The sequence below is a fragment of the Podarcis liolepis genome (genome assembly GCF_965112155.1).
Source record: "Podarcis liolepis genome assembly, chromosome: Z".
In the NCBI taxonomy this organism is placed as follows: domain Eukaryota; kingdom Metazoa; phylum Chordata; class Lepidosauria; order Squamata; family Lacertidae; genus Podarcis; species Podarcis liolepis.
This window is the reverse complement of record NC_139570.1, coordinates 41,805,979-41,831,304: the sequence shown is the minus strand read 5'-3', so window position 1 is coordinate 41,831,304 and position 25,326 is coordinate 41,805,979. Positions and strand designations below refer to the sequence as shown.

General features: G+C 46.1%; 1 protein-coding gene across 3 annotated transcripts; it reads right to left on the bottom strand.

The window, feature by feature from the left end:
* Positions 1-8,163: 8,163 nt before the first annotated feature.
* LOC310698592 (glutamine synthetase-like) lies at positions 8,164-25,326 on the bottom strand. Of its 3 annotated transcripts, none has more exons than XM_083485994.1 (7): positions 25,108-25,326; positions 16,054-16,228; positions 13,855-14,016; positions 13,587-13,733; positions 11,077-11,204; positions 10,595-10,794; positions 8,164-9,012 (listed from the first exon to the last, which is right to left on the bottom strand). In XM_083485994.1, the coding sequence occupies exons 2-7, from the start codon at positions 16,217-16,219 to the stop codon at positions 8,661-8,663; spliced, it is 1,155 nt and encodes a 384-aa protein (XP_083342120.1). In that variant the 5' UTR covers positions 16,220-16,228; positions 25,108-25,326; the 3' UTR covers positions 8,164-8,660. The 3 variants fall into 3 exon arrangements, with proteins under 3 accessions (XP_083342120.1, XP_083342119.1, XP_083342121.1); XM_083485993.1 differs by lacking the exon at positions 25,108-25,326 and adding an exon at positions 22,212-22,427; XM_083485995.1 differs by lacking the exon at positions 25,108-25,326 and adding an exon at positions 19,421-19,514.

Sequence of the window (25,326 nt, the reverse complement as noted above, 5' to 3'; positions counted from 1 at the left end):
ACTGGTATGGGAATCCCTCATGTTGAAATAACCAACTTCTGAATTAGAAATCTAAAACCCTTGGGAAGTTTTTCAGGCAAATTCCCTCCACTTGCCCAGATCTCCTAAATTAACATGTCTAAAGGAAGCGGGTGGTGCTGTGGGTTAAACCACAGAGCCTAGGACTTGCAGATCAGAAGGTCAGCGGTTCGAATCCCCATGACGGGGGGAGCTCCCGTTGCTCGGTCCCAGCTCCTGCCAACCTAGCAGTTCAAAAGCAAGTCAAAGTGCAAGTACTACAGAACTAGAGCACCGCACGGAAACGCCGTTTACCTTCCGGCGGGAGGTAGTTCGCCAGAAGTGGCTTAGTCATGCTGGCCACATGACCCAGAAGCTGTATGCCGGCTCCCTCGGCCAATAAAGCGAGATGAGCACCGCAACCCCAGAGTCGGTCACGACTGGACCTAATGGTCAGGGATCCCTTTACCTTTAAAGGAAGTTTAAATGAAGAGGGTGAGATTTTCAGCTTTGAGGACAGGTGTGTGGGGATCCTTCGGCCTTCCAAATGTTGCTGAACTACAGCTCCAATCAGCCCTCTGGCTGGAAAAAAAAGTTCCTTGCTACTGTTCTGCAAATTTGCAGAAATTATTGCAACCGGACAAAGCTCTAAATTTCCTAACCCTTCTGACATTGATTCTGTCCTTTTCTTTCTTATTCTCCTGTGGGATTGCAGTGCACACAGCTGGCAGACAAGGTGTGAGGTGTGATCATGGCAGGTGTGAGGTGTGATCATGGCAGCTGTCTTTGCTCACAGATTGGTGCTTTATGAAGAGATCAAGTTGGCTTGGTCTTCTTTTCTTTTTTGGTAATGTCTTCTGGGTGATGGCCAAATATGAATCCTTGGTGTTGATTGTACACCATGTTTGTTTGCTGGAAGGGCACAAGGAACGATATTTAGACTATGGCATTTGCTCCCACAAGAAGCAGGGAGAGCCGCCAACTTGGATGCCTTGAACAAATTCATGGAGGAAGATAAGACTAATGATGGCTATGTTCTCCATCCACTCTCAGAGGGAGCTGTTGGCATCCATCTGTCTCAATGGATTGAAGTTGAACCGCTGTGTTAGCAGCACTGTAGTGACCTCCTTGAAACAGAAGCCTGGGCAATGTGTATGGAGGACCTGGGCTGCTCAGGTGACAAGACCTCCCCTCTCAGCCTCCCTAATGTGGTCCAAAGGAAAGCAGAGCAATACATTTGGTACCATCTTGGTTGCAGGAGTTGCCAGACAGAAACATACATACAAGGTGTTATGTACTGAAGTCCTCACCCTGGGCCAGCAGGGGGATACTGTAGATAGTTTTCACTCAGGTCCGCATTTGCAAATAAGGGATTGAAAGTGATGTTCAGTGATTGCATAGTTACAGAAAGTTGTTACAGTTGTGTGGTACTGGAGCTCTATAAAAGCAGGCTGGCTGAACCCTTCATTTCAGTTCTGTTCTGGCCTGTGAATAAACAAGAGCTGTTTGAAGAATCGCTGTGTCGTCTGATATGTTTACCCACAACTTAACACAAGGAATGGCTTTGGCCCAGTATACCTGAAGGAGCGTCTCCACTCACATCGTTCTGCCCGGACACTAAGGTCCAACGCCAAGGGTCTTCTGGTGGTTCCCTCACTGCGAGAAGCCAAGTTACAGGGAACCAGGCAGAGGGCCTTCTCGGTAGTGGCACCTGCCCTGTGGAATACCCTCCCACCAGATGTCAAAGAGAACAACAACTACCAGATTTTTAGAAGACATCTGAAGGCAGCCCTCTTTAGGGAAGCTTTTAATGTCTGATGCATTACTGTATTTTAATATTTTGTTGAAAACCGCCCAGAGTGGCTGGGGAAGCCCAGCCAGATGGGCGGGGTATAAGTAATAAATTATTATTATTATTATTATTATTATTATTATTATCCAACCATCTTAGGGATTCCACTCTGGATTTGTGTAGGATTTGCTCCTGAACCTTTTCTTCTCCCGAAGATATCCCATAGGGCAGGAAAGGTATAGGATCAGAGTTTTCCTTCTAGACAGAAAGGAGGAAACGTGCCTCTGAGTTTCAGTTGCTATTCAGAGTCTCAAATGAAGAGGGTGCTGTTGTATTTGCATCCAGCTTGTTAGTTTCCCAGGGGCACCTGGCTGAACACCAGAGGCTAGACTAAAAGCTCTTCTTATGCCAATCCATTTTTTTCCCCTTTTAGTAACTTGGTCCTATGTTTTTATTATGCAATTTGCAGTTGACCTGCTTGAATATCTTATTCTTTCTTTTTCAAAAGCAAAGGCAAAAATATACATGTTTTAAAATAACACAAACTCTCCCCACCCCACTTACAGATGGTGTGTGAACACGCGGCCATCCTTACTGAGGCTGCCTCCTGTTCGGTTTGCTTGATGTGCTTAAGGAGGGGTGAAGCCAATCCATGGCTCTCATCTGACTGCAGGACGAAGCCACGTGACACGAAGGAAGCCTCTAAGAAGCTTTCTCCCTTGGCTGAGTCAGTCAGCTAGTCCTCACTCCTCCACATCCCAAGCACTTTGCAGATTTGTCGGATCCAGCTACACTCCTATATGCTTAGGGGAAAAGAGCTTTGTCTACCCTTCTGCAGCACCCAACCCCCATTAAGCCCCAGCCAGCCAGTGGCACAGGAAGGGGGGGTGTGGTGGGTGCAGGCCGCCCCGGATGTCCTCACGGAGGGGGTGACAAAATGGCAAAAATATGTGTTTTAAAAACTGGGCTCACCAAAGGGTACAACCCTTTGTTGCGGCCTCTAGGATAATCCAGGAACAGGGGTTGAAGTTGGTACAAAAATGGTATTATACACCTGTAAGGTTATATCCTATTACAAAATCTGTAAATAAGAATTGTTGGAGGAAATGCAGAGTGATGGGAACATACAATCATATGTGGTGGGATTGTCTGTTAGTTAATGAATTTTGGAAACAGATTGGTATAGAAATATCGGGAATTGTGGGTAGGAAGGTGGGAATATCTAAATTAATGGTTCTTATTAGTCTGAGTAGCACCGAGTTAAAAACAAAAGAGGAATGTTAATGGGTAAAATTGATGGTAACTGCAGCCAGACAGGTTATAGCAAGGAATTGGAAAAATGCAGAAGAGATAGGGGTGAACCAATGGAGGAAAAAACTGAATAACATTATAATTTTAGAATATCTAACTGTGAAGATGCACAGAATGAAAGGGTTTAAGGTCAGCGAGAAAGAGGAGGATTGGTTTGAGAAGATATTGAATTATTTGGGTAGTTTTCAAAAATTTGGGGAAATTAAAATGTTAAAAGTTAAATAAACCTTGTAGATGGAGGAGTGTTAACATATATAAAAGTGTACATATGCTTGATTTGAATATGTTATTATTGATTATGTATACCCAATGTATCAGTCGCCTGGGGGGGGGTTTCACTGTTTGTGTTTGATTGTTGGTAAAAAACAACAACAACTGGGCTCACAGCACTTTTTTTGGGGGGGGGGAAGGAAACCTCCCGCACCCACCGCACCCCCTTCCTACACCACTGGTAGCTGGGCACTGGGTGCCACACTGCAGGGCTTGCAGTGTGCCTGAGCCACGCGTCTCTCCTGAGGGGGAGGCGGCGGGCAGACTGCCTGCAAGCTCTGCGCTGCAATTTCAAGCAGCGCGGGGCTTGTGTCTGCCCACCGCCTCAGCCACCCTACAACTGAGGGGGAGGCTCCATGCAGCACGCCATGCCTTGGCTTGCCTCACCCCCATAGGCAGCTTGCCCCGCCCCTGGACACACACGCCACACCGGGCACCCAAGCAGTTAGCTATGCCACTGCAGCCAGCACAGCACAATGGTCAGGTATGCTCAGAGCTGGCCCAAGAAATTTTGGCACCTGAAGCGACCACAATATGATGCCTCCCCTTCCCACCAGGGAAGAAGCCGCGAGTGAAGATCTACAGTGGGAACAATGGGATCTGCTGGCCCTGTGGATCCTGCCATTCAAGGTGGTTGCCTCAACTTGCCCCATGGGTGGGCCGGCCCTAAGGATGATGAGTGTTGCAAGTCCAACCATGTCTGGTGGGCTGTAAGTTCCGTATCCCAAAGGCCATCCCTTCCTGTTCATATGCTCCCCAAAGGCAAGCTAGTAAAATTCTGACAAGTTGCTAGTCCACAAGAGTTATTGTTTGCCGCCACCACACATACATACCCTAAATGTGTCATTAAAGGGCACATTGGTGGTCTAAAAAACAAGACTCCACAAAATCTTTGAAGAGCTTCCCAACCTGGGTCAGTTGGCAGTACATGTATAAAATAACATATTCCAAGAATACGGTACAGAAATGAAAAATAAAACAAAAATGGTTAAATAAAGGGAAAAAACCAAAGGGTGCCAACAAAGAATGTGTCATGCAGTTCTTGAAAAGAGAAAAACATTATACATGCAATATACAGATTGGTACACAAAAAAGGGGGAAGGAAGGGGGAGTGAAGGAACACATGATTATTTTAAATGCTGGATGGAGATTTAAATTGTGTGAATCATCATTGGCATACTTAAAATCGTATCATATCACAAAAAAACTTTTGTTTTATTCTCTTGCAACTCTTAATTTATATGTAAGCTTTATTGAGAAGGTTATCTCCCATGCTTTGTTATGCCATAATAAAAGCTTTCCAGGGTCAGGCGATATTTCTGGTAGCTGTTGTGTGACACTCTCTCAATTTTCTGATATGTTTAATAATGCCAACTGGGGAGAAGGGGTAAGTGTGTGGCCAATGATTTTACTTATGCCTTGAAAAATTTAAACCCATATTTTTTTGTATTTTGGCACAGGACCATCACTTGTGAATACAGTGGTACCTCGGGTTAAGTACTTAATTCGTTCTGGAGGTCCGTTCTTAACCTGAAACTGTTCTTAACCTGAGGTACCGCTTTAGCTAATGGGGCCTCCCGCTGCCACCGCGCCGCCGGAGCCCGATTTCTGTTCTCATCCTGAAGCAAAGTTCTTAACCCGAGGTACTATTTCTGGGTTAGCGGAATCTGTAACCTGAAGCGTCTGTAACCTGAAGCGTCTGTAACCCGAGGTACCACTGTATAGGTAACTGTTTCTTGCCATCTGCACCAACACATTGGTGAGGAAGACATGCATGCCAATCTATGTGGGATCAAACACCACATATGAATTATTTTTAATGTTAACTCCCTGTGTTCCGCACTGAGATGGTTCTATATGGTGGGTAGTGCCATAGTCTGCTCCAAGTGTCCTCATCAATGGTGCAGTCAGGATCTTTTCCTTGGTTTCTTACTTTTGAGACATTATAGGTCTTTTCTCTTGCAAGGCGGCCTGGTCTCTTCATGCCTCACAACAGGAGACACCAAAATGGCACCCTCGGGCACACGGACACTCAAGAGGCCTTCCCTGGTGCCCACAAGGTCTGCTTTCTTCCCCTTGCTGAAAGTAGGGTTGAGATTTAAGCACTTTCTTGTAGCCAATAGTTGCCTGTGAGTTTTTCCTGGTTTTCAAATGTGCTTATAGACCCCTGAAAGGTGCCTCCCTCTATCTATCATCTATCTATCTATCTATCTATCTATCTATCTATCTATCTATCTATCTAGATTTTCTTGATTTACATATTTTTATCCATGTAACATTTTTACAAAATGTTCCATTTGTTGAGACATTAGGAAGAAAAGGGGTGGAGGAGGGGAAGATGGGTGGGGGTTGGGTGGCGATGTTTCTATTTTACTTAATGCAGGTAGGGTTTGGTGTCAGCGTTGCTCGTGCTGTTCATTTCTGTTTCTTTGGTGGTGAGAGGTTGGGGTTGGCCTAGGGTGTGGTTGTTTGTTTGTGTTTGGCTGTGGTGATCTTTGTTTTTGTGTGAGTGGGGTAGGTGGGTGTTTTGGACCAGGTTAGCCATATTGATTTGTATGCTGTTGGTGGATTGTTGTCATTGTCTTGTTGGGCTGTGTATGTGATAAAGGGGAGCCATAAAGGCGTCTTCTTCTGTTTGTCCCCATGTCAGTTTCAGTTTGTTGGTTAAGTTTTCTCGTAGGGCTGTTTCCCATACTATTTGGTACCATTGGTCCATGCTTACTCCTGACAGGTCTCTCCAGTGCCTGGTTATGGTGTTCTAAAGGTGTCTCTGAATGTGGTGGATATCCAGAGGTGATAGAACAGGTTGCACTCCTTCAAGGTGCAGGAATGTCATTTATATATCATTTCCTAGGTAGAAAGATATTGCTAGGGACTGCTTACTCCACTCGCTAACGCTGCTTACTTTCTAAATTGCTCTGTGTAGCTTCCCTCTTCAACATCTCTGCAGGCTTGTTTAATGGAGCTCTTCACACAACAGCTTGCTAAACTGCTGTGTGACGCACTTGCTCTGTTAAATCTCACTGTAGGTGCCTCCCTCACTCTGTTAAACGGCTTGCCTGGGTCTGCCTGCCATTCCTTATGCTGCAGTTGGTACGGCCACACTACCTAGTGGTGGCCACACTGCAGAGCGTGACAACAGCCGTACTTCTTTGTATATAGGAAGATATACACAGCAGTTCCCAAACTGTCCTAATGAACTGTGGACCACTTGGAAATTGCCACGTGTCTTGGTGGACCAACACACTTTTGACTGCTGTGCCGAAAACCACATGCCTGAGCCTGGGCTGTTGAGAGGTGCCCTAGTCCCTGGTACATTTGGAAGAGACAAATGAGTCAACTTCACCTGCAAATGTAATATGAGTATCAGAGTCCCCTGGGCAGGGCTTTGTTAAACCTGTTTGTTAATCTGGCCCTGATCAAAAGAGCTTCATATCTCTGCCACCAGGGAGGGAAAGGAGGTCTCAGGCCAAGTAAACACATTCTCTCTTGTTCTGCAACTTTTCAAAGTGTGAGCTGGATGAAGTTCATGGACCACAGTTGGAGTGCTTCTAAACTAGCCCACCAAAAGGGAGCATTCTGGCACATGGCTTATTCTGTGTAGTGCTAGTTTTCTGACGAAGGGAGATTTTTAAAAAGGCAGCAGGGAAAATTCAGAGCTGGCTCAAGCCATTATTCTAGGTGTTCTCTTGGCACAATAACCTATTATTTGGATTTTTTAAAAGTGTTTCTGAGGATGCAAAGGGTTAGACCTGGGGGCACAATGCAGCCTGCAGGTCTTTCCATCTGGCTTTTGGAACTTTTTTTAAGGCCACACCCCTTGCTCAGCCATGATTTACACATTCCTTGATTGCTTTTGCCCTGCTGGAATATGTCCTTAGACTCCTTAACTGCCCTCTTTTGCTTCTCTTTCTGCCCAACACTGGCATATGGCCCCATGGAAGACCCAGAAGGGAATGTGGCCCTTAAAGGTGGAAAAAAAGTTCTCCACTCCTGCAATAAAAGTAGTAATTCCAACCGACAGTACAGCTGCTGGACCCAAGGAAATCCTGACACACAGCCACAAACACCACCCCCCCCACACACAATTTTTGTTGGCAGGTATCAGGACCAAATGTTAATCTTATTACATGTGGTAGGAATCCAGTTGTTTTGAATTCAAGCCAGGCTGCCAATGTAAAAAACTGGTTACGTGCTGCAACAGTAATGTCAGATGATTGCAGGTGGGTAGCTGCACCCACAGGGACCTTGCTAGCCTACATCCGGTCCCCTGCCCATGGGCTGACAGGACAGGTGGTGGAGTTTCCTTACAAGGCTTGCAAGTCTTTCTGAAAACTCAGCACTGCCCTCTCACTTCCTTGGCAAACTCCCATCAGGTGCCAGCAGAGTTTTCAGTTATTCCCTTTCCCCCAATTCTCTAACACCCTTTGTTCTATGAGGGCTTAATGTCATAGCACAGCACTGCAGGAGTCTGCTTGATCTAGAGGGTTGGACTAGGACCTGGGAGATCTGGTTTCACTCTTCCCACTTGGTCATGAAGTTCATTGAGTGACCTGGGCAAATCACAGCCAATAATATAATAATAATATTATTGTCCTCCACCCGCACAAGTAGCAGGCACGACCAGGTTTTAAGGACACATTCCAGCCTGGCAAATGTACTCAGGGTGCAAAGCAGAGCCAGGGAATGGTATGGCTTTTGGAGATCGCACCTCTGCAATCGTGGGGCATGTTGTTCTAAACGATTTGCCTCAATGATGCACAAACCAAATGAACACTGGGGCCAACAGCAGCTAAGATCTTGCACTTTATTATTTCATTGTAGTGGAGACAGAAAAAGGGTGGGAGGAGTGTACAAATTTATACAAAACTTGATCTTCCCACTTACAAAGTCAACTTAAAGAAACAAGCCCAACCATAAAGCAAGGTTGGGGAACATGCAGGCCCTTCAGATACCACTAGACTACAATTCCCATCATCCAGGAGCGCTGGCCCTGCTGGCTTGGGGCTGGTGGGAACGAGAGTCCAACAACCACTGGAGGGCCACAAGTTCCCCCCACCCGTACTTCAAAAGCCCACATTATGATCTAAACAACAACAACAACAACAACAACCAGGGAACTCGTTAAGCCCACTAGGAAAATAATTTTTCTCTCCTAAAAATATATATGTATACATATAGAAATATGTTCTGTAAGTCAACATGTCACGATGCGAGGAGTTCCAAAGATGTCAGCCATTTACTAACTGCTACGGGACAACACTTTAGGGAGTGAGGGGGCCATGGGGGCTTAGTCTTCGTCGTCCGCCTTCTGCAACCGCTCCTCATTGCTATAAACCTCGGGCTCATCCCCGGACTCATTGAGGAGGATAGTTCTCACAATGGCCTCCGTAACGGCATATGGGTCGCAATTGGCAGAGGGGCGGCGGTCCTCAAAGTACCCGCAGCCATCCTGCCCAACTTGGCGGGGGATCCTGATGCTGGCCCCACGGTTGGCAATGCCGGCCGAGAACTCGAAGATGTTGGAGGTCTCATGTTGGCCCGTCAGCCTCCGGGAGTTGTCCTGGCCCCCGCGAGGGTCATACATGCGGATGTGGTACTTGTGGCGTTTGCTCAGCTTGTCTATGGCAGCTTCAATGAACCTGAAGAGGAGAGGCAGAAAAAAATAAGTGTTAAGGAACTGCAGGCACACCAGAGAAAAATAAGCAAAAAGTACTGGGAGCGACTGTGATGGCAGGGCAGAGACAGTGCGTTTCTGGAGAGCAGGACAATCACAGACTCAAGTGTCAGATGGAGCACATTAGAAAAGCAAGAGAGAGTATTTACGTTCAGGAAAACTTCTTGAAATTACAGCATCACACTCTCCTCTGCAAATGTCAAAAATGTTGTGTATGTGTGAGAGAGAGAGTGTGAGTGAGAGAGAGAGAGAGAGAGATTTTGTATACAGTGGTACCTCAGGTTACAGATGCTTCAGGTTACAGACTCCGCTAACCCAGAAATAGTACCTCGGGTTAAGAACTTTGCTTCAGGATGAGAACAGAAATCTTGGCAGCGCGGCGGCAGCAGGAGGCCCCATCAGGTTAAGAACAGTTTCAGGTTAAGAATGGACCTCCGGAACGAATTAAGTTCTTAACCTGGGGTACCACTGTATATAACTTTAAGATGGGAATATGTTGGTAGAAGATTTCTGGAAACCTATTCTGACAGTGCTCATAAATTTTACAAAAGCAAACCACTGATCACTGTCCAAAATTAGTGCTTCTGAATATTTTTGATTGTACAAATGGTAGATATTGTCAAAAGAATTGATACTATGTGTGACCTTGGTAACTTGAATTGTAATTGGAACTCAACAGAAATCTTTTATTATATTAATTTATGTATTTCCCCTGAAAGGGACAGCCCCAAATCTTACACTGGAAGCTTGGCGACACTCCCTCTGCAATATAGTTTTAATGGGGGAAATTACACATGATTTGAGGAGCAGGAGCCTCCAGACACCTTTTGCACAATTTGGCATTTGTTCATTATATAGGCGCAAGCGGAAGCACCTCCTTCAAGGCAGCCCTTGCTACAAGCCTGGCAAATACAGAAGCACACCTGACAGTCAAATAACCAGAGGTGGCTTGTACAGTCTTGCCACCTGAGGCAAAATGGGAAAGCGCCACCTCCTGGGCATTCCCACTAGCCCCCCACCCCCTGCTTGCCAAGAGGCCTGGCATTCTGCATGGCGTCGCCATTCATCTTCTCTGCCCAAGTGGACTGAGAGGACAGCAGCAGTGGAAACGATGGAGTGGGTGGGCTACAGCAAAAACACCAGGGTAGTAATAATAATAACTTATTATTTATACCCCGCCCATCTATCTGGGCTTCCCCAGCCACTCTGGGCGGCTTCCAACAAAATATTAAAATACAGTAATGCATCAAACATTAAAAGCTTCCCTAAAGAGGGCTGCCTTCAGATGTCTTCTAAAAGTCTGGTAGTTGTTGTTCTCTTTGACATCTGGTGGGAGGGCGTTCCACAGGGCGAGTGCCACCACCGAGAAGGCCCTCTGTCTGGTTCCCTGTAACTTGGCTTCTCGCAGCGAGGGAACCACCAGAAGGCAAACAACTTAAGCAAGCAAACAGAGACAACATTGCTGCAGAGTTTTGGGGAGGCTCCAGCTCCACCCACAGACCCTCAAATAATCCACTCAAGTTGTCTAGACGGGAAAATCCACTCACTTGATACCCCCTTTCTGCCTTGTTTCTTTCGTGCTGACATTGGTGTGGCACCCAGCGCCGTTCCAGTTGCCGGTTATTGGTTTTGGATCCAAAGTGGCGATGACCCCAAAGTCTTCGCAGACCCGATGCAAAATGTATCTCGCCATCCACAGGTGGTCACCCATCTCAATACCTTCGCAAGGCCCCACCTGGAATTCCCACTGCAGGTAGAAAGAGATGCTATTAGTGCAAAAAGAAACAGGTTCCTAACCTTCAAGGTTGACAAACACACTCTGCCAGGTGGCCCTAAAAGAAAAGAGGGCTGGAGCAGGTGGCAGATCAAAATAAGAGCAATAAGGGGAAGCAATAAGCTGTAGTAAGAGCCAGCAACTGGCATGCCACATCTTCCTGTCTCACCCAGCCCCACCTGGAGATGACATTGGGGTTGAACCTGGGACTCCTGCATGCAAAACGGATGCCCCACAGGTCCTCTTTATACATACCTGAGAAGGCATGACTTCAGCATTGGTGCCACAGATCTCCACACCAGCATAAATGCAGGCCCTGTAATGGGTCTCCACTATGTCACGCCCGTACACCTTGTCGGCCCCAACGCCACAATAATAAGGTCCTAGGAAAGAAAAAGCACATGACACACACAATTAGCATGCTGCTTTGTTATGAGATATGTGCATATCCAACAGGAGGTGCCATCTTAGGAAAGAACTGCATAAGAAACAAAGACAGAGAGACAGGGATAAGGGAATGTCTCCGCTAAGTTGGAAAAACCGCCATTGGGATCGATCTCCTCTTCCTTACACACAGTCTTCACCTGTTAAAATGTTAGGTCCGTCCTTTGCTTTTTAAAAAGAAAAAGAAAAAAGGTGCCAGTACTCAACATGAATTTGTTATAGAAAGTGCTGTATTGAGTACCCTTGAGTACCTCCAGAAAAAAGCATTGGGTCCCAGCACTTGCCAAGATTTATTTATTACATAGCAAGTAACACCTCCAGACTTTACCTCTGTTTATAGCTGTGGCCCTTTTGATTTTTTGGACTACAACTCCCATCATTCCTGACCATTGGCCAAGCTGGCCAGGGCTGGTGGAAGAAAGTGTTTGACAATCTATGGAGGGCCAGAGGGGCCCCGCCACTTATCTCTATATAATAAAAACGTAATATTCCCCCATTGGAGGATTTGAGGCACTGTGTCGCAATCTGGATTTGCGTGGAGTCAGGGCAGGAGAGTGGAGCAAAAGCGACGGCAGGCTACAACAGCACAGCAGTGGCCAAGGCATGGGAGAAAGGGAGGTGCACTGAGAAGGGCGAAAGGAGTCAGAGAAAAATGTTGAGGGGGCTGGCTGAGAGCAGGCTTAAGTTGGTAGGGCAGTGCCCTACTTGCCCTAACAAAGCAGCCTCCACTGATTGCCCCAGTTCAGAGACTTGCTTGCAAGGCGCATGGCAAGGGCAGAGCACTCTTTGCTGAAAGGGCCTGGCATGCACCTTTCAGTAATCCCTCACACGAAGGAGGATTTCGCAACCAAACCGGTTAGCGAGTGGAAACTTTTGTGCAATGCCCGGTCAGGCAAGCAACGTCAGGGAGGGAAAGGTCAGATGATTTGCAAGATACACAATGCACAGATGGCAACTGCAAGGCAGCATGCATATCTGTTTGTGTGTGTGTGTGCTTATGTATGTATGTGTATTGCTTGCATCAGCAAGCCGGTACTTGATCACATGAGCATTCTGAGGCCCTTATCTGTGACTCAGCAGTAGGGACCCATCAATTCATAGCAGAGTTGGGGAACATTTCTTAGACAACGCCCACATTCCCTCCTGAAGGAACCTTCTGGGAGCCACCTGCCAGTGGCAGGAGCAGCCAGAAGTGGGTGAAGCAACAAGTGTTAACTGACTCACATCTCTTCCATCATCCATCCTGGCAAACAGAAAACCAGGGAGAGGCCTGGACAGTGCATCTGGTCCCACAGGGAAGGAACATAGAAACGTGGGAAGCTGCCTCATACAGGTTAGATCTTTGGTCCATCTAGCTTATTATTGTCTGCAGTGACTCTCCAGGTTTTGAGTCAGGGACGGTTTCCACCCCTACCTGTAAATGCCAGGGACTGAACCCGAAACCTTCTGTATGCAAAGCAGATGAACTACCACCAATGTTTTTCATCTCCGAGTTATATAGGATCTTGGCAGGCAACCATCTTGACTTATGGCATAACAAAACATCTACCAAAACCTTTAGGGGAAAGGTGAATTCTCCTGCTAGCAACAGGCAGAGGTTCAAAGACTGATCTCCCCCGCCCCCCGTCAGAAAACCCCACCCTTGCTGCAATGGCATTTTCACCAAGCTTGGCAAAGCAACATCTTTTGTCTGTTGCTCTGCCACTTCCTTTCCCCCTCCTCAACATACTACGTATTTTTCGCTCTATAAGATGCACCTAGTTTTTGGAGGAGGAAAACAAGTAAAAAAGTATTCTGGATCTCAGAAGCCAGAACAGCAAGAGGGATCGTGAAAGCAGCGATCCCTCTTCCTGTTCTGGCTTCTGGGATAGCTGAGCAGCCTGCATACACTCCATAAGACGCACACACATTTCCCCTTACTTTTTAGGAGGGAAAAAGTGAGTCTTATAGAGCAAAAAAATACGGTAATTAAATTAGGCCAAGAAGCACATGAAAGGTTCTTTTTCCTCCTCCCTCCCCATCCCTTTTTACTTTTGTGTCATGCCTTTTAGATAGTTAAGCCTGAAGGCAGGAAGGGTGACATGAAATCTGGAAGCCTTATTTGACTGAAGAGCAGGTCAGCAGTGCTTCAGATAAATTAATCAATCAAGTAGTCCAAGGGCAATTTACAGGATGCCGCTCATTCTTGCAGTATATATGTAATATATCATTAAAGCAAAAGAGTCTCGCGGTATGTCTGATATGGTGCCAGCCAGAAGGTACGTCCTCGCATACCCCTAGCTGCATCCATCCATTTCAGCTGAAAGCCTTATTCTTCTTACCTTGTGGGCCTGGAAAACCATTCTTGGGCCAGCCGTATGGGTGCCCATCGACACCCAGCAAAGTGTATTCTTGCTCCATCCCAAACCAAGGCTGACTCTCTTTGACCATGTCCATGATTACCTTGCACCTGCTCCTCAGATTGGTTTCTGCAAGGAAGAAAAGTTATGTCAACATGCCATTTTGCTTCAAGCCCAAGGTTTGCAGGTGTGCAAAGGCTTTTATTGGTTGTTCAACTTCGAGGGCATGGAACACTGAATAAGACCTCACCTGCCCGCTTCCGGTTGTATTTCAGAACCTCACATAAGACAAGCTTGTTGGGGTCAAGGGTAAAAGGGTCTCTGAATATCTTAACGGGGATCAAGAACATGTCGCTGTTGGAGCCTTCAGACTGGCCAGTGCTGGATCCGTCGAAGTTCCATTCTGGGAGATCTGCAGGAGGGATTGAAATAAAGGTGTTTTAGGTATCACTCCACTGAATCCAGACCTATTAGAGGCTGGCATCTGCTTTACATGCAGAAGAACCCAGGTTCAATCCCTGGCATCTCCAGGTAGGACAAGGGGAGACACCCTGCTTTTGCACCAGGTGTGGAAATATCCTGGAGAGTCACTTCCAGTGAGCAGCAATAATACTCAGCTACATGAACCCATAGACCAGGCATGACCAAACTTGGCCCTCCAGATGTTTTCGGACTACAACTCCTATCATCCCTAGCTAATAGGACCAGTGGTCAGGGATGATGGGAGTTTTAGTCCCAAAACATCTGGAGGGCCGAGTTTGCCTATGCCTGCCATAGACAGATCCTGCATTTATTTATTTATTTATTTATTTAACTAACTAGCTAACCAACTAACTTATTAAATAATCAACTCCTTGGAGTGGGCAGTTTATATATACATAAACTAAAACCCCTAAGCGGTTTGCATAGAACAAAAAGAAAATACACTTAAGAGAATAAAAAAAGATTAAAAACAGAAAAACTGTTTTCCAACAGAAAAGCAGAAACATTTATCACAATATAAATAAAACCAGTAGTTGTTTTTGTTTGTAAACACATTTATGCTTAATAATAAATTTAGATGTCTGGGGAGCCTATCCTAAGCAAGGTGACCAGTTTTTAGTAGGTTCCAAGAACAACACATTAAAGGCACCCTGTTCCAGAGAGAAGGTGCTGCTGCACTACAAGATGCAACACATTGCCAGCGCACAGCAAACAGTATGTGGCATTAGGTGGTATAAGGCAGCTTTTTAGGTTCAGTTCAGACCATCGGCTGGGAAAACTGGACCTGGTCAGCACGACAGATCCTTATCTCCCCTACCTGCTGTGGTCCAAATCTGACGGCACAGCACAGGTCACTTTGCAAGGGGCCTGTAAAGAGCCCTGCATTGCACTCTGGAGCCCTGAAAAACCAGCTGATCATCCGGTCTTCTAAGCATCATGCTTAGGAAGGGGCTTGAAAAGACCCACACGCTGTGACCTGGTCCCGATGATCAACAGTTCAACGGCACTTTAGATGCCCATTTTGGGCCAACTCAGCTGCCTTTCCACACCTCAGGCATCAGAGGGAAGGCTGAACATCTGTCTTGCACATAGAAGGCCCCAGGTTCCAGTCCTGGGATGTCTAGGAAGAGTTGGGAATGTTCTGGAGAGCTGTTGCAAATCAGTGTAAAAAAGCAACAACTGAACTACATTGACCAGTGACTTGATACACTACAAGTAAATCTCATATGTTCCTGTGACGTTAGGTGGATGAGACCTGGCCAAATATGTGAGGACTGGTACGGCTCATTAAGCCTGCAGTCTAGAGGTTCCTCACACATGATTGAATGAATGGGTTATTCACCTTGGGGTGACATTTCCCTGTAAAAAAGCCTAACAGACAACTCCCCTTAAGATGCACAAGAGGGCATCAAAAGGAACCCAGCCCTGCTTCTTCCACTCCCTGTAATCAAAGCCTGGCAGGTTCATTCATGTCTCTGTCACTGAGGATTTACATAGGCCAAGTGGCATCCACATTAACTGCAGCCCAGCCTGCAGTTGAGAATCCCCAAAAGGAAGTAAAAAGTCGCTTCCAATTACATTGGCAAACATTTCAGGAAGCAAAAGTAGAAAATAAAAATAATAATTAAGCCAGGTTTCTGGGGACCTGCCTGTTTAAAAAGGATTCTGCAAGTTTCTAGCTCCTAACACTAGATTGCTACCTGGGTGTGACTATGCTTTGCACCATTCCCTGAGTATTTTTGCCTGGGTGGGATGTGTCCTTGCCCTTTGCTGTGCAGAAACTAGCCTGTACTACAGAGGTGACATGTGACACCCAAAGCTCTGCCCGCTTTTGCCCCTGGCTCCTCCTGCCACTTGCATGTGGCCTCCTGGAAGGTTCTCCAGAGGGGAACGTGGCCCATAGGCTGAAAGAAAAGGTTCCTTACCCCTGCAAGAGAGGATGAGGGCAACCGCCGCCCAGCCTTACCTTCAATGGTCTTTGGTTCCTGACTCAGTGTTCTGGTTTTACAGCGAAGGCCTTCGCCAGTTCCATCGATCCAGATGTATGTGACCAGCACCTTGTCTCCCAGGGGCAGCTTCATGTACTGGTCCCTGACCACCTTGTTCAGCTTGGAACTGTGTGACACAGACATGGTGGCAACCTAGGGAGGAGAGGAAGGAAGACGTTTTAGATCCCCTTCAAACTCTGGGTGGGAGTTTCAAAGCTCATCTGCTGGGGTAAATGACCAAACCTTCCTTGCGCTGCTAGGTGAACAAAGCGATAATAAGGCTTGCTTATAGTGGACAATATTGAGCTAGATGGACAACGGTCTGTATAAGGCAGCTCCCTGTATTCCTAGGCAAATGAAAGCACCACCAAACTTGCACAACTGGTCTCTTCCCCTCAACATCTCTTTTCCCAGCCTCACTCCCATTAAGCAGTTAGAACCTCAGCAGCTGTCCACGAAAGAGGTGAAGGAGCTAGAAGCTTTGGAGGAGGGGGTGGTTAGTATGATTGGATTAACCACATGGCCAGGCATAAGAGTGTGGCTGCAGGGGCTCAGATCAGAGGTGGAATGAATAGGATTGTTATCTCAAACATCTCACAGCTGAGAAGGAGTTATCTGCTGTGAATCAACCCCACCCCTACTAGCTAGCCTGCTCTAGGGCAATGCAATATTGATTTGTGGGCAGTGGGGGACAATGAAAGAGATATCACACAGGTCCATTTTTACAGTGGTTGAAGATTGGGTTAATACAAGCTGGTAACTTTTGGAAGAATTATATAACAGACTCTTCCTGGGAGGTGCCCCCGTCTCTTTCCTCCTCCCCCACCCAAAAAACCTTCCCCATTTACTCATGAAATTCCACATAGTGCTAATAAGCAGTAATATCCAAAAGATTCCACAACTGCACTCTGCATGCACACAGAATTTTAATTTTTAAAATTAAACAATGGAAGTATCCCTGACCCTCCAGATCTTGGGTGCCAAATCCCACCAGTGGCCCACTCAGCATGAACAATAGTGAGGGACAATGTGAGTTGTTGTCCAACAACCTATGGAGGGCTACAGGTTCCTTCCATCCCTGGATAAGGGTACAAATTGGCACCTGGAGTTTGGGAAGAGGAGGGAAGCCGATGCCGGGTGCATTAAAATGGATAAAGAGCTTAATCAAAACAAGAAATAGGTCTGCATCCCTGCACTAAACCGCACTGAGGGAAGGTGGCAGTTATGCTTGTTAAAGTATTGGTTTGGCTTCCTAAACAAGTTTTCAGCCTAAAGCTTTCTCTCTTTGAGCGTCAGTAGAGATCCAGCTAGCAAAGTATCAGGGGAGAAACAGGAACTTTCCAACCGCCACTAAGCTAACACCCAGCAAGGAAGTGGGAAAACAAACACTGGAATTTGTAGGCCAATTCAACGCTGGAGGAAGAAGCAGAGCCCACCTTAAGGTGACACTAGGCAAATATCTTTCTTTTTTTTCAATCTAAATTTCTTTGATGTTTTAAAAATTTACAGACATACAACTTACAAAAAGACAAATCACATACATTTCTAATACTGTACAAACGTCTGGCTTCCCTCCCCTCCCCTTTGTGGTTTCTTTTTAGTTTTACTTTTTATACTGCATTTTCCACATTAAAGGTAAAGGGACCCCTGACCATTAGGTCCAGTCGTGGCCGACTCTGGGGTTGCGGCGCTCATCTCGCTTTATTGGCCAAGGGAGCCGGCGTACAGCTTCCGAGTCATGTGGCCAGCGTGACTAAGCCGCTTCTGGCGAACCAGAACAGCGCACAAAAACGCCGTTTACCTTCCCGCCAGAGCAGTACCTATTTATCTACTTGCACTTTGACGTGCTTTTGAACTGCTAGGTTGGCAGGAGCAGGGACCGAGCAACGGGAGCTCACCCTGTCGCAGGGATTCGAACCGCTGACCATCTGATCGGCAAGCCTTAAGCTCTGTGGTTTAGACCACAGCGCTACCTGCGTCCCTATTTTCCACATTACTCCATCTTTAAATTATTCTTTAGTTTCTCTTAGTAATATGTTTAACTTGTTTTACATTAACCCTGTTAATGAACTTATTTGCATTCATGAATTTTTCCAATATTCCACAATTCCCCCCCCCCAATCTTTAATAATTCCCCCCCTTGGTTTCTTATTACACCCGTTACCCTTGCCATTTAAGCACAATCCATTAATTTAATTAGCCACACTTCCTTGGTTGCTACTACATGTTCTTTTCACCTCTGGACGAAATATATATCTTAGGGCCAACTGAACTTATGTTGCAAAGCAGGCAAAGAACATTTTGAGACTAACAGAAAGATTCTTCAGTTTAAATGTTAAGAGAACGGAGGAGGTGAAAGATGAAGATTTTTTTTTAAGAGGGCATGGCAAAAAATTCATGCCCATTGACTTCTCTCCCTGCCCCCTCCTCCATCCGTTAAACAGAAATGATGGGGACTTTTAAGGCTGAAAATTTGAATGGGGAAGCTTTGCCCCCCCCCCTTGTTGCCCTCCAACTCCCACCAGCACTGGCCAAAATGGCCAATGGTCAGGGGGTGAAGAGAGCTGTCATCCAACTACATCTGGGATGCCACATTCCTGATGTAAATAATTTAGGACTCTTGTTACCTTAAAAACCAACTGCACCCCCACAGACTAATACCAGTGCCTTAAGGTCAGCCTTTGAGGCTTTCTGCCCTTTGCACAATCATTCCAGGGCCTTGAGGCAGATAAGCAGTACAGTGGTACCTCAGGTTAAGTACTTAATTCGTTCTGGAGGTCCGTACTTAACCTGAAACTGTTCTTAACCTGAAGCACCACTTTAGCTAATGGGGCCTCCTGCTGCTGCCGCGCCGCTGGAACACAATTTCTGTTCTCATCCTGAAGCAAAGTTCTTAACCTGAGGTAATATTTCTGGGTTAGCGGATTCTGTAACCTGAAGCGTATGTAACCTGAGGCATATGTAACCCGAGGTACCACTGTACAGGTTACAGACGCTTCAGGTTACAGACTCTGCTAACCCAGAAATAATCCCTTGGATTAAGAACTTTACCTCAGGATGAGAACAGAAATCGCGCTGCGGCGGCGCGACAGCAGAGGGAGACCCCGTTAGCTAAAGTGGTACCTCAGGTTAAAAACAGTTGCAGATTAAGAACGGACCTCCAGAACAAATTAAGTTCTTAACCTGAGGTACCACTGTTGTGGAGGCTCCCTCTCTGGGTTTCTTCCAACACTCCAAGCAACAAAGCCATTTCCCTTCTACGGTTCTAGCATTCTGAGAAAATGTGAGAAAAGTAATAATGCAGGGGCTACAGGTCTCTTTTCCTTGAGGGGTCCCTTGCTTCACCTGTGCAGCAGAAAACAGCAAGACTTCTTTGCACTCCTTATGTGCCTCTGTGTAGCAGCTGCTGGAAGTCACAAGTGGGGAGAGTTGCTGTTGGGGCCTAATTGCAGGCTTCCTATTGGGGCATCTGAGAACATGAAGCTGGACTAGAGGGGCCTTTTGTTCAACCCAGCCGTCAGGCTCTTCTTGGCGATTAGCTATTTCAATTTATCTATCATTCACCCTGTTCTTGGGCAGCTTATACAAAGTTCTCAAAATATTTGTAATTACCGTATTTATGGTCATGTTTTAAAGTTGTTGACTTTGGGGGGGGTGTGAGAGAGAGAGGCCTTCCTTTGCGACCCTATGTATATATATATTATATAAATATTTTTATTACATTTTCAAATACACAGTCAAGAATATAAAAGTCGTAGATAGAAAATAAAAGAAACAAAGAAAAAAGAAAAGAAAAGATAATCCAATTTTCAAAAACATTTTTCCATAACCAACCGGACTTCCTCGCGTCTCCCCCACCATGCGTTCTTTACAATAAAAATGTCAGCAAATTATTACCTTATTTCATGTCTTAGTTTGTACCTTTCAAATATTATACTTTTAAATTTAAAATACTTTTTATCAATTACTTATACTTTAAATCAACCATAGTATTACTTTAAATTTCAACCTTTTCTTACTTATAACTTATTTTCCGGTTTCACCAAATCTAATCGCTGAAGCTAAAATTTCCAAATCGTGCAGTTTTTAACATTCATACAACTTATGATATTTTTGTAAATAGTCCTTAAATTTTTTCCAGTCCTCTTCCATTATTTCTTCTCCCATTATTTCTTTGCGACCCTATAAAAGGGGGATTACTAGATTGTTTTTGTTTCAATTTTTATTATGTACAGTATTTTGTGTTTTTTATATTGCAAATTTATGTTGTCAACTGTCCTGAAATCTACAGATATAGGACTGTATACAAAGCTAAATAAATAAATCATAACTAAATAATAGTAACAAAAGATTCTACACTTTAAAAATTAGAAGATGGTGTGGTATCGAAGTTTGTTGCGTCCATTCATTTCAACAAGTCAATTCTGAATTAAGATTGACATTTTATACAACGCACAATATCATTTTCATGATGATGGTAGAATTGCTTACCACTCTCTCCAGGGAAATCAGGTGTTGATTAATTTTTACATATTTTCAAAACGGTATTTAAAGAGTAATTTATCTTTTGTATTCAATGGTTATTCATCCAGCTTTTCTCTTTCCTGGCACTTAAAACCTATTCACAGAGGCATTCAAATAGGCTAACAGTTTATGTTGATGACGTGGCGGAATTTAGTTTGTATAATTTTTTTAAAACACTCATTTAAGTGGTAATTTTATTCAACCATTGTTCTACATTAAGTTTTAAATATGTGTCAAATACAGATTCTGGTGCAACAGGACACCTTGACGGAAGACAGAGTGCACAGAAATATTGTTTACCTTCCCGCTGGAGCGGTACCTATTTATCTACTTGCACTTTTTGGTGTGCTTTTGAACTGCTAGGTTGGCAGGAGCTGGGACCGCAAGCCCCAGAGGCTCAGTGGTTTAAACCACAGGTAGTATTTTAAAGAAACCACAAATAAATTTATAATAACCCCCCCTTTTTTAATCAACATCCAGCCTGATAAAAAGAGTCTTACTGAATTCAAAATCTCACTCACTGATGTTAGGATTAATTACATTAATTCATAGCTTTTCACAAGATGCCTGAGTGACTTACAAAACATGTCTCCTCCAACCTCTCACTACCAAGGAAATATAACAAGCAAATAGAAAAGGAACCTGCCCAAGGGACACTGACACAAAACCCCACACATAACACTGAGTGAAAGAATATAGGTTTTACCACCACCCCTCCTCTCCCCCTCCCCCACTTTTCTTCTCCAGCCTTATACTGCATATAACACTAATGTCTCTCCACAAATGTAATTGATCTGTAGCAAACAACTTGAAAAAAGACAGTCCATGTACAGTACTTTTGTAAACTAATAAGATCTTTTTTTAATTTTAATTTTTTTTAAAAGCATGCCCCCTCCTGAAACCCGCTAAAGGGCCAATACAACTACTAATAACTCCAGTAAATGTAAATACGTGAAATACGTTTTGAGTTTTTCCACGGTCAGCTTCCTTTTGAAAAAGGCCCCCAGGGCTGGTCAATCACCAGCCGGCAGCGCCACGCAGCTGCAGAAAATGCCGGCGCGATTTTCGCCTACATTCCCGAGAACTACAACTTCAAGCCCGAGAAGAACTTGGCTGGACACAAAAGCAAAAGTCTTGTTGAACGGCAACCCCCTGGGTGCTTTTACGAGGGGGCGCCCCCAAGCGATTTCAGTGGGGGCTACTCGGAAGAAAGCAACTTGACGCCCCCTAAACCGCGCCAAGAGCCCTCGTGGATCAGAAGTTGGGCGAAAACCGTGCATTTCCCCCCTAGGAAGTGGGGTCGAGCCCCCGGTGCGAGCGCGCGCGCGCGCGTAACCTCGACGCAGAGATGGGTAGGCGAGAAATAGAAGAAGCCCCTCTAAAAAAGGAGAACCCCGATCTCATCTCCTTTTCACCCCGATTAACCTCTCCATCCGGCGGAACGCGGCTCTGGGGCTGCGGCGCCCGCGAGGCTTTACTCGGAAACAATATACGGATTCACTTCGGGACTTGACTTCCGAGTCGCGGCGCTTTTCGCCCGCTTTCGGAAGGGGGTCGCGGGGAACGCGGCGGGAGCGCACGGGGACGCCTAGCCCGATGGCGGCGCACTTACCTCCGGCTGTGGGGGCGTCTCTGGCGCGCTCGGATGGTTTAAGAAGCGCGAACCCAACCCACAAGCTTTGCGGAGCAGCTGCACCTTTGCCGGCTCCTGCCGGCCTTTCTTATAGCCGCCCCCTGCGGACCAGAGGCCGGAGGCGGAGCGAGGGGCGGGGAAGAGGGCGGGCGCCCCCAAACCAGTGTGGGTGCGGCGCTGGAAATACTGTTTTCATGGGCGAAGGCTATCAGCGGCAAAGACGCAGGTTGGTTACTGCTAGTGTCAGAGCCTTTGTGCGCGCGCCTTGGTGGGAATCGCCAGTGCTTTCTAATTATTATTATTATTAATATTTATTCGTTGCGTGTTATCGCTCGCTTTTCCTCCAAAGGACCTCAAGGTGGCGCACGTGATTTCCCCAATTGTCCCAACAAGCCTGTAAGGCAGTGACTGGCCCCAGTTTACCCTGTGAGCAGTGGCGTAGCGTTGGTTGTCAGCACCCGGGGCAAGGCAAGTAATTTGCGCCCCTAACCCTAACCCCCAGATGTTGCGCCCGGTGCGGCCGGCCCCCCCTGTACCCCCCACGCTACACCACTGCCTGTGAACCTCATTGAGGAGGGGAGTTTGAACCCTGGTCTCTTCCAAGTCCTCAAACAACAGACAAAGGTATATTTTTGGCCACTGTGAGAACAGGATGCTGCAAGAGTGAAGCCTTTTGCCTGATCCAGCCTGACTCTTCCCCCAAGCTGTAGCCAATGCTAGTCCTGCACAGAGTAGACCCACCAACTAACCTAGGTACATTGATTTCAATAGGCTGACTGAGTAAAACTTACCGTATTTTTCGCTCTATAACACGCACCCGACCATAACATGCACGTAGTTTTTAGAGGAGGAAAATCCGTAGGCATGCCACCCGCAGGCATTCCCTCCATAACACGCACAGACATTTCCCCTTACTTTTTAGGAGGAAAAAAGTGAGTGTTATGGTGCAAAAAATACGGTAGTTGGATACAGCCGTATGTTTTTAAACAAATCCTTAGGACAGTGAGGGGAAAATATATTGTAGGGTTGGAAAAGATTCAGGAAATGGGCAGCCAAAATGAAGAAAGGCTGCAGCGTTTGAACCCTTTTAGTTTAGAGATAGGGCAAGAAAGAGTTAGACATTATAGGAGTCTGCGAAGTAATCCATGGCAGTGGTTGCTGATTGGTGGTCCGTGGATCCCAGAGGGTCTGCATAATCCACCAAGGGGTTCCATTCACGTAGCAAAAACTACCATAGAGATAATCAAAATTTTCAAATGTAGAGGGTCCATGGTTTGGCTTTTGAAAAACAGAGGGTTCACAGTACTTAGCTAATTGGGAAGCACTGATGTACGGCATGGAGAGAGTAGGTAAAGGTAAAGGGACCCCTGACCATTAGGTCCATTCGTGACCGACTCTGGGGTTGCGGCGCTCATCTCGCTTTATTGGCCGAGGGAGCTGGCGTACAGCTTTTGGGTCATGTGGCCAGCATGACTAAACCACTTCTAGCGACCCAGAGCAGCGCATGGAAACGCCGTTTACCTTCCTGCTGGAGCGGTACCTATTCATCTACTTGCACTGGCGTGCTTTCGAACTGCTAGGTTGGCAGGAGCTGGGACTGAGCAACAGGAGCTCACCCTGTCGTGGGGATTCGAACTGCCAACCTTCGGATCAGCAACTCCTAGGCTCTGTGGTTTAGACCACAGTGCCACTCGCATCCCGAGAGAGGGGATAGAGAAAAGTTTTTATGCCTCTCTCATAATAGTATGTGAACATCCAATGACACTGAGTGTTGGAAGACTCTTGCCCAAAGAGGAAAAAGTACTTTTTCATGTGGCGGCCACCAAACTTAGAGGGTTGGACATACTAATGGAGGACAAGTCTATATTCTAGCTTCACTGTCAGTAGCATTATACCTCCAAATACCAGTTTCTGGGGGTCACAGGTGGGCAGAGTGCCGTTGAGCTCACTTCCAGCTTGCAGGCTTCCAATAGGCACCTGGTTGGCCACCATGATAACAGCATGTCAGACTAGATGGATCATTGGCCTGATCCACTAGGGCTCTGCTTATGTTCTTGTGACAAGAGAACAGAACCAAAATGAATAGAGGTGCTCATCCAAAATGAATATAAGGTACGAATCCTACTCTCCACCCCACCTGCACCCCAGTAAAAGATGAGCACCACAAATGGCATAAATCACCCTGCAGTGTGATCTACGTTAAATACCAAAGTGGAATATATTAGCCTTGTGTCTAAATACTAACTAAAGTTGGACTCTGGGGAGAGTGTACTGCAGATAGGAAGACCCCACGGAAAAGGCCTCTTCTTCTCTTCCATTGCCACCCTCTGCACCTCCTTCTGAAGATGTATATGGAAAAGGGCCTTAGATGATGGTGGCAGGGCCTAGGTAGCCAATGGGCCATGGGCCAGAATTATCCACTCCACCTGAAAGTAGCTGGTTAGTTGAGGATGTGCTGAGGAGTGTACACACCTGACAAGGAGCATCAGCCAATCCTGACTCCCTGATGTGTGTGTACTTAGAGCAGAAATCATAGAATGGGCAGCTTGTGGCCTGATGTCATGCAGCTGGTTGTGGTGAGGAGAATGGGGGAAAGGGGTGGCAGAAAGAGACAGGAGGGGGTGCCCTGGCTACTTCTGTTCTTGGCTCCACCCTGTTCTGTTTCTGGGTCCATGCACTTTGTGCTCTGGTTATGACCTCCAAAGGAGTCTATAAAGGGAGTTTGGCCCTTATCAGAAAAAAGGTTCCCCTCTCCTGACCTATAGGACACACAATTTCGGCTCATTCATACATTATGTTATAAAAACCCAGCAGCTTGGATGTACAGTCTTCTACTGTAGGAACCAGTCCCCAGGGACTGCATTACTCTACTGACCTGATTTCATTGTGCCTGATGAAAGAGGTGGTTCCCTGCTTAACAAGTAAGTCAACCAACCAGGATTTGATCAGCTTCCCTCATGATGGCTGTTGGGTGGCACTAGGGTGCCCAGGTGAGTTTTCTTCTCCAGGTGTGTGGTTCAGGTGGAGACAGAGTGGGGGAAACTAGAGGGAGGAGGGCAGGAAAGCCATGATGTCATAAAAGGTTTGCTTCCTG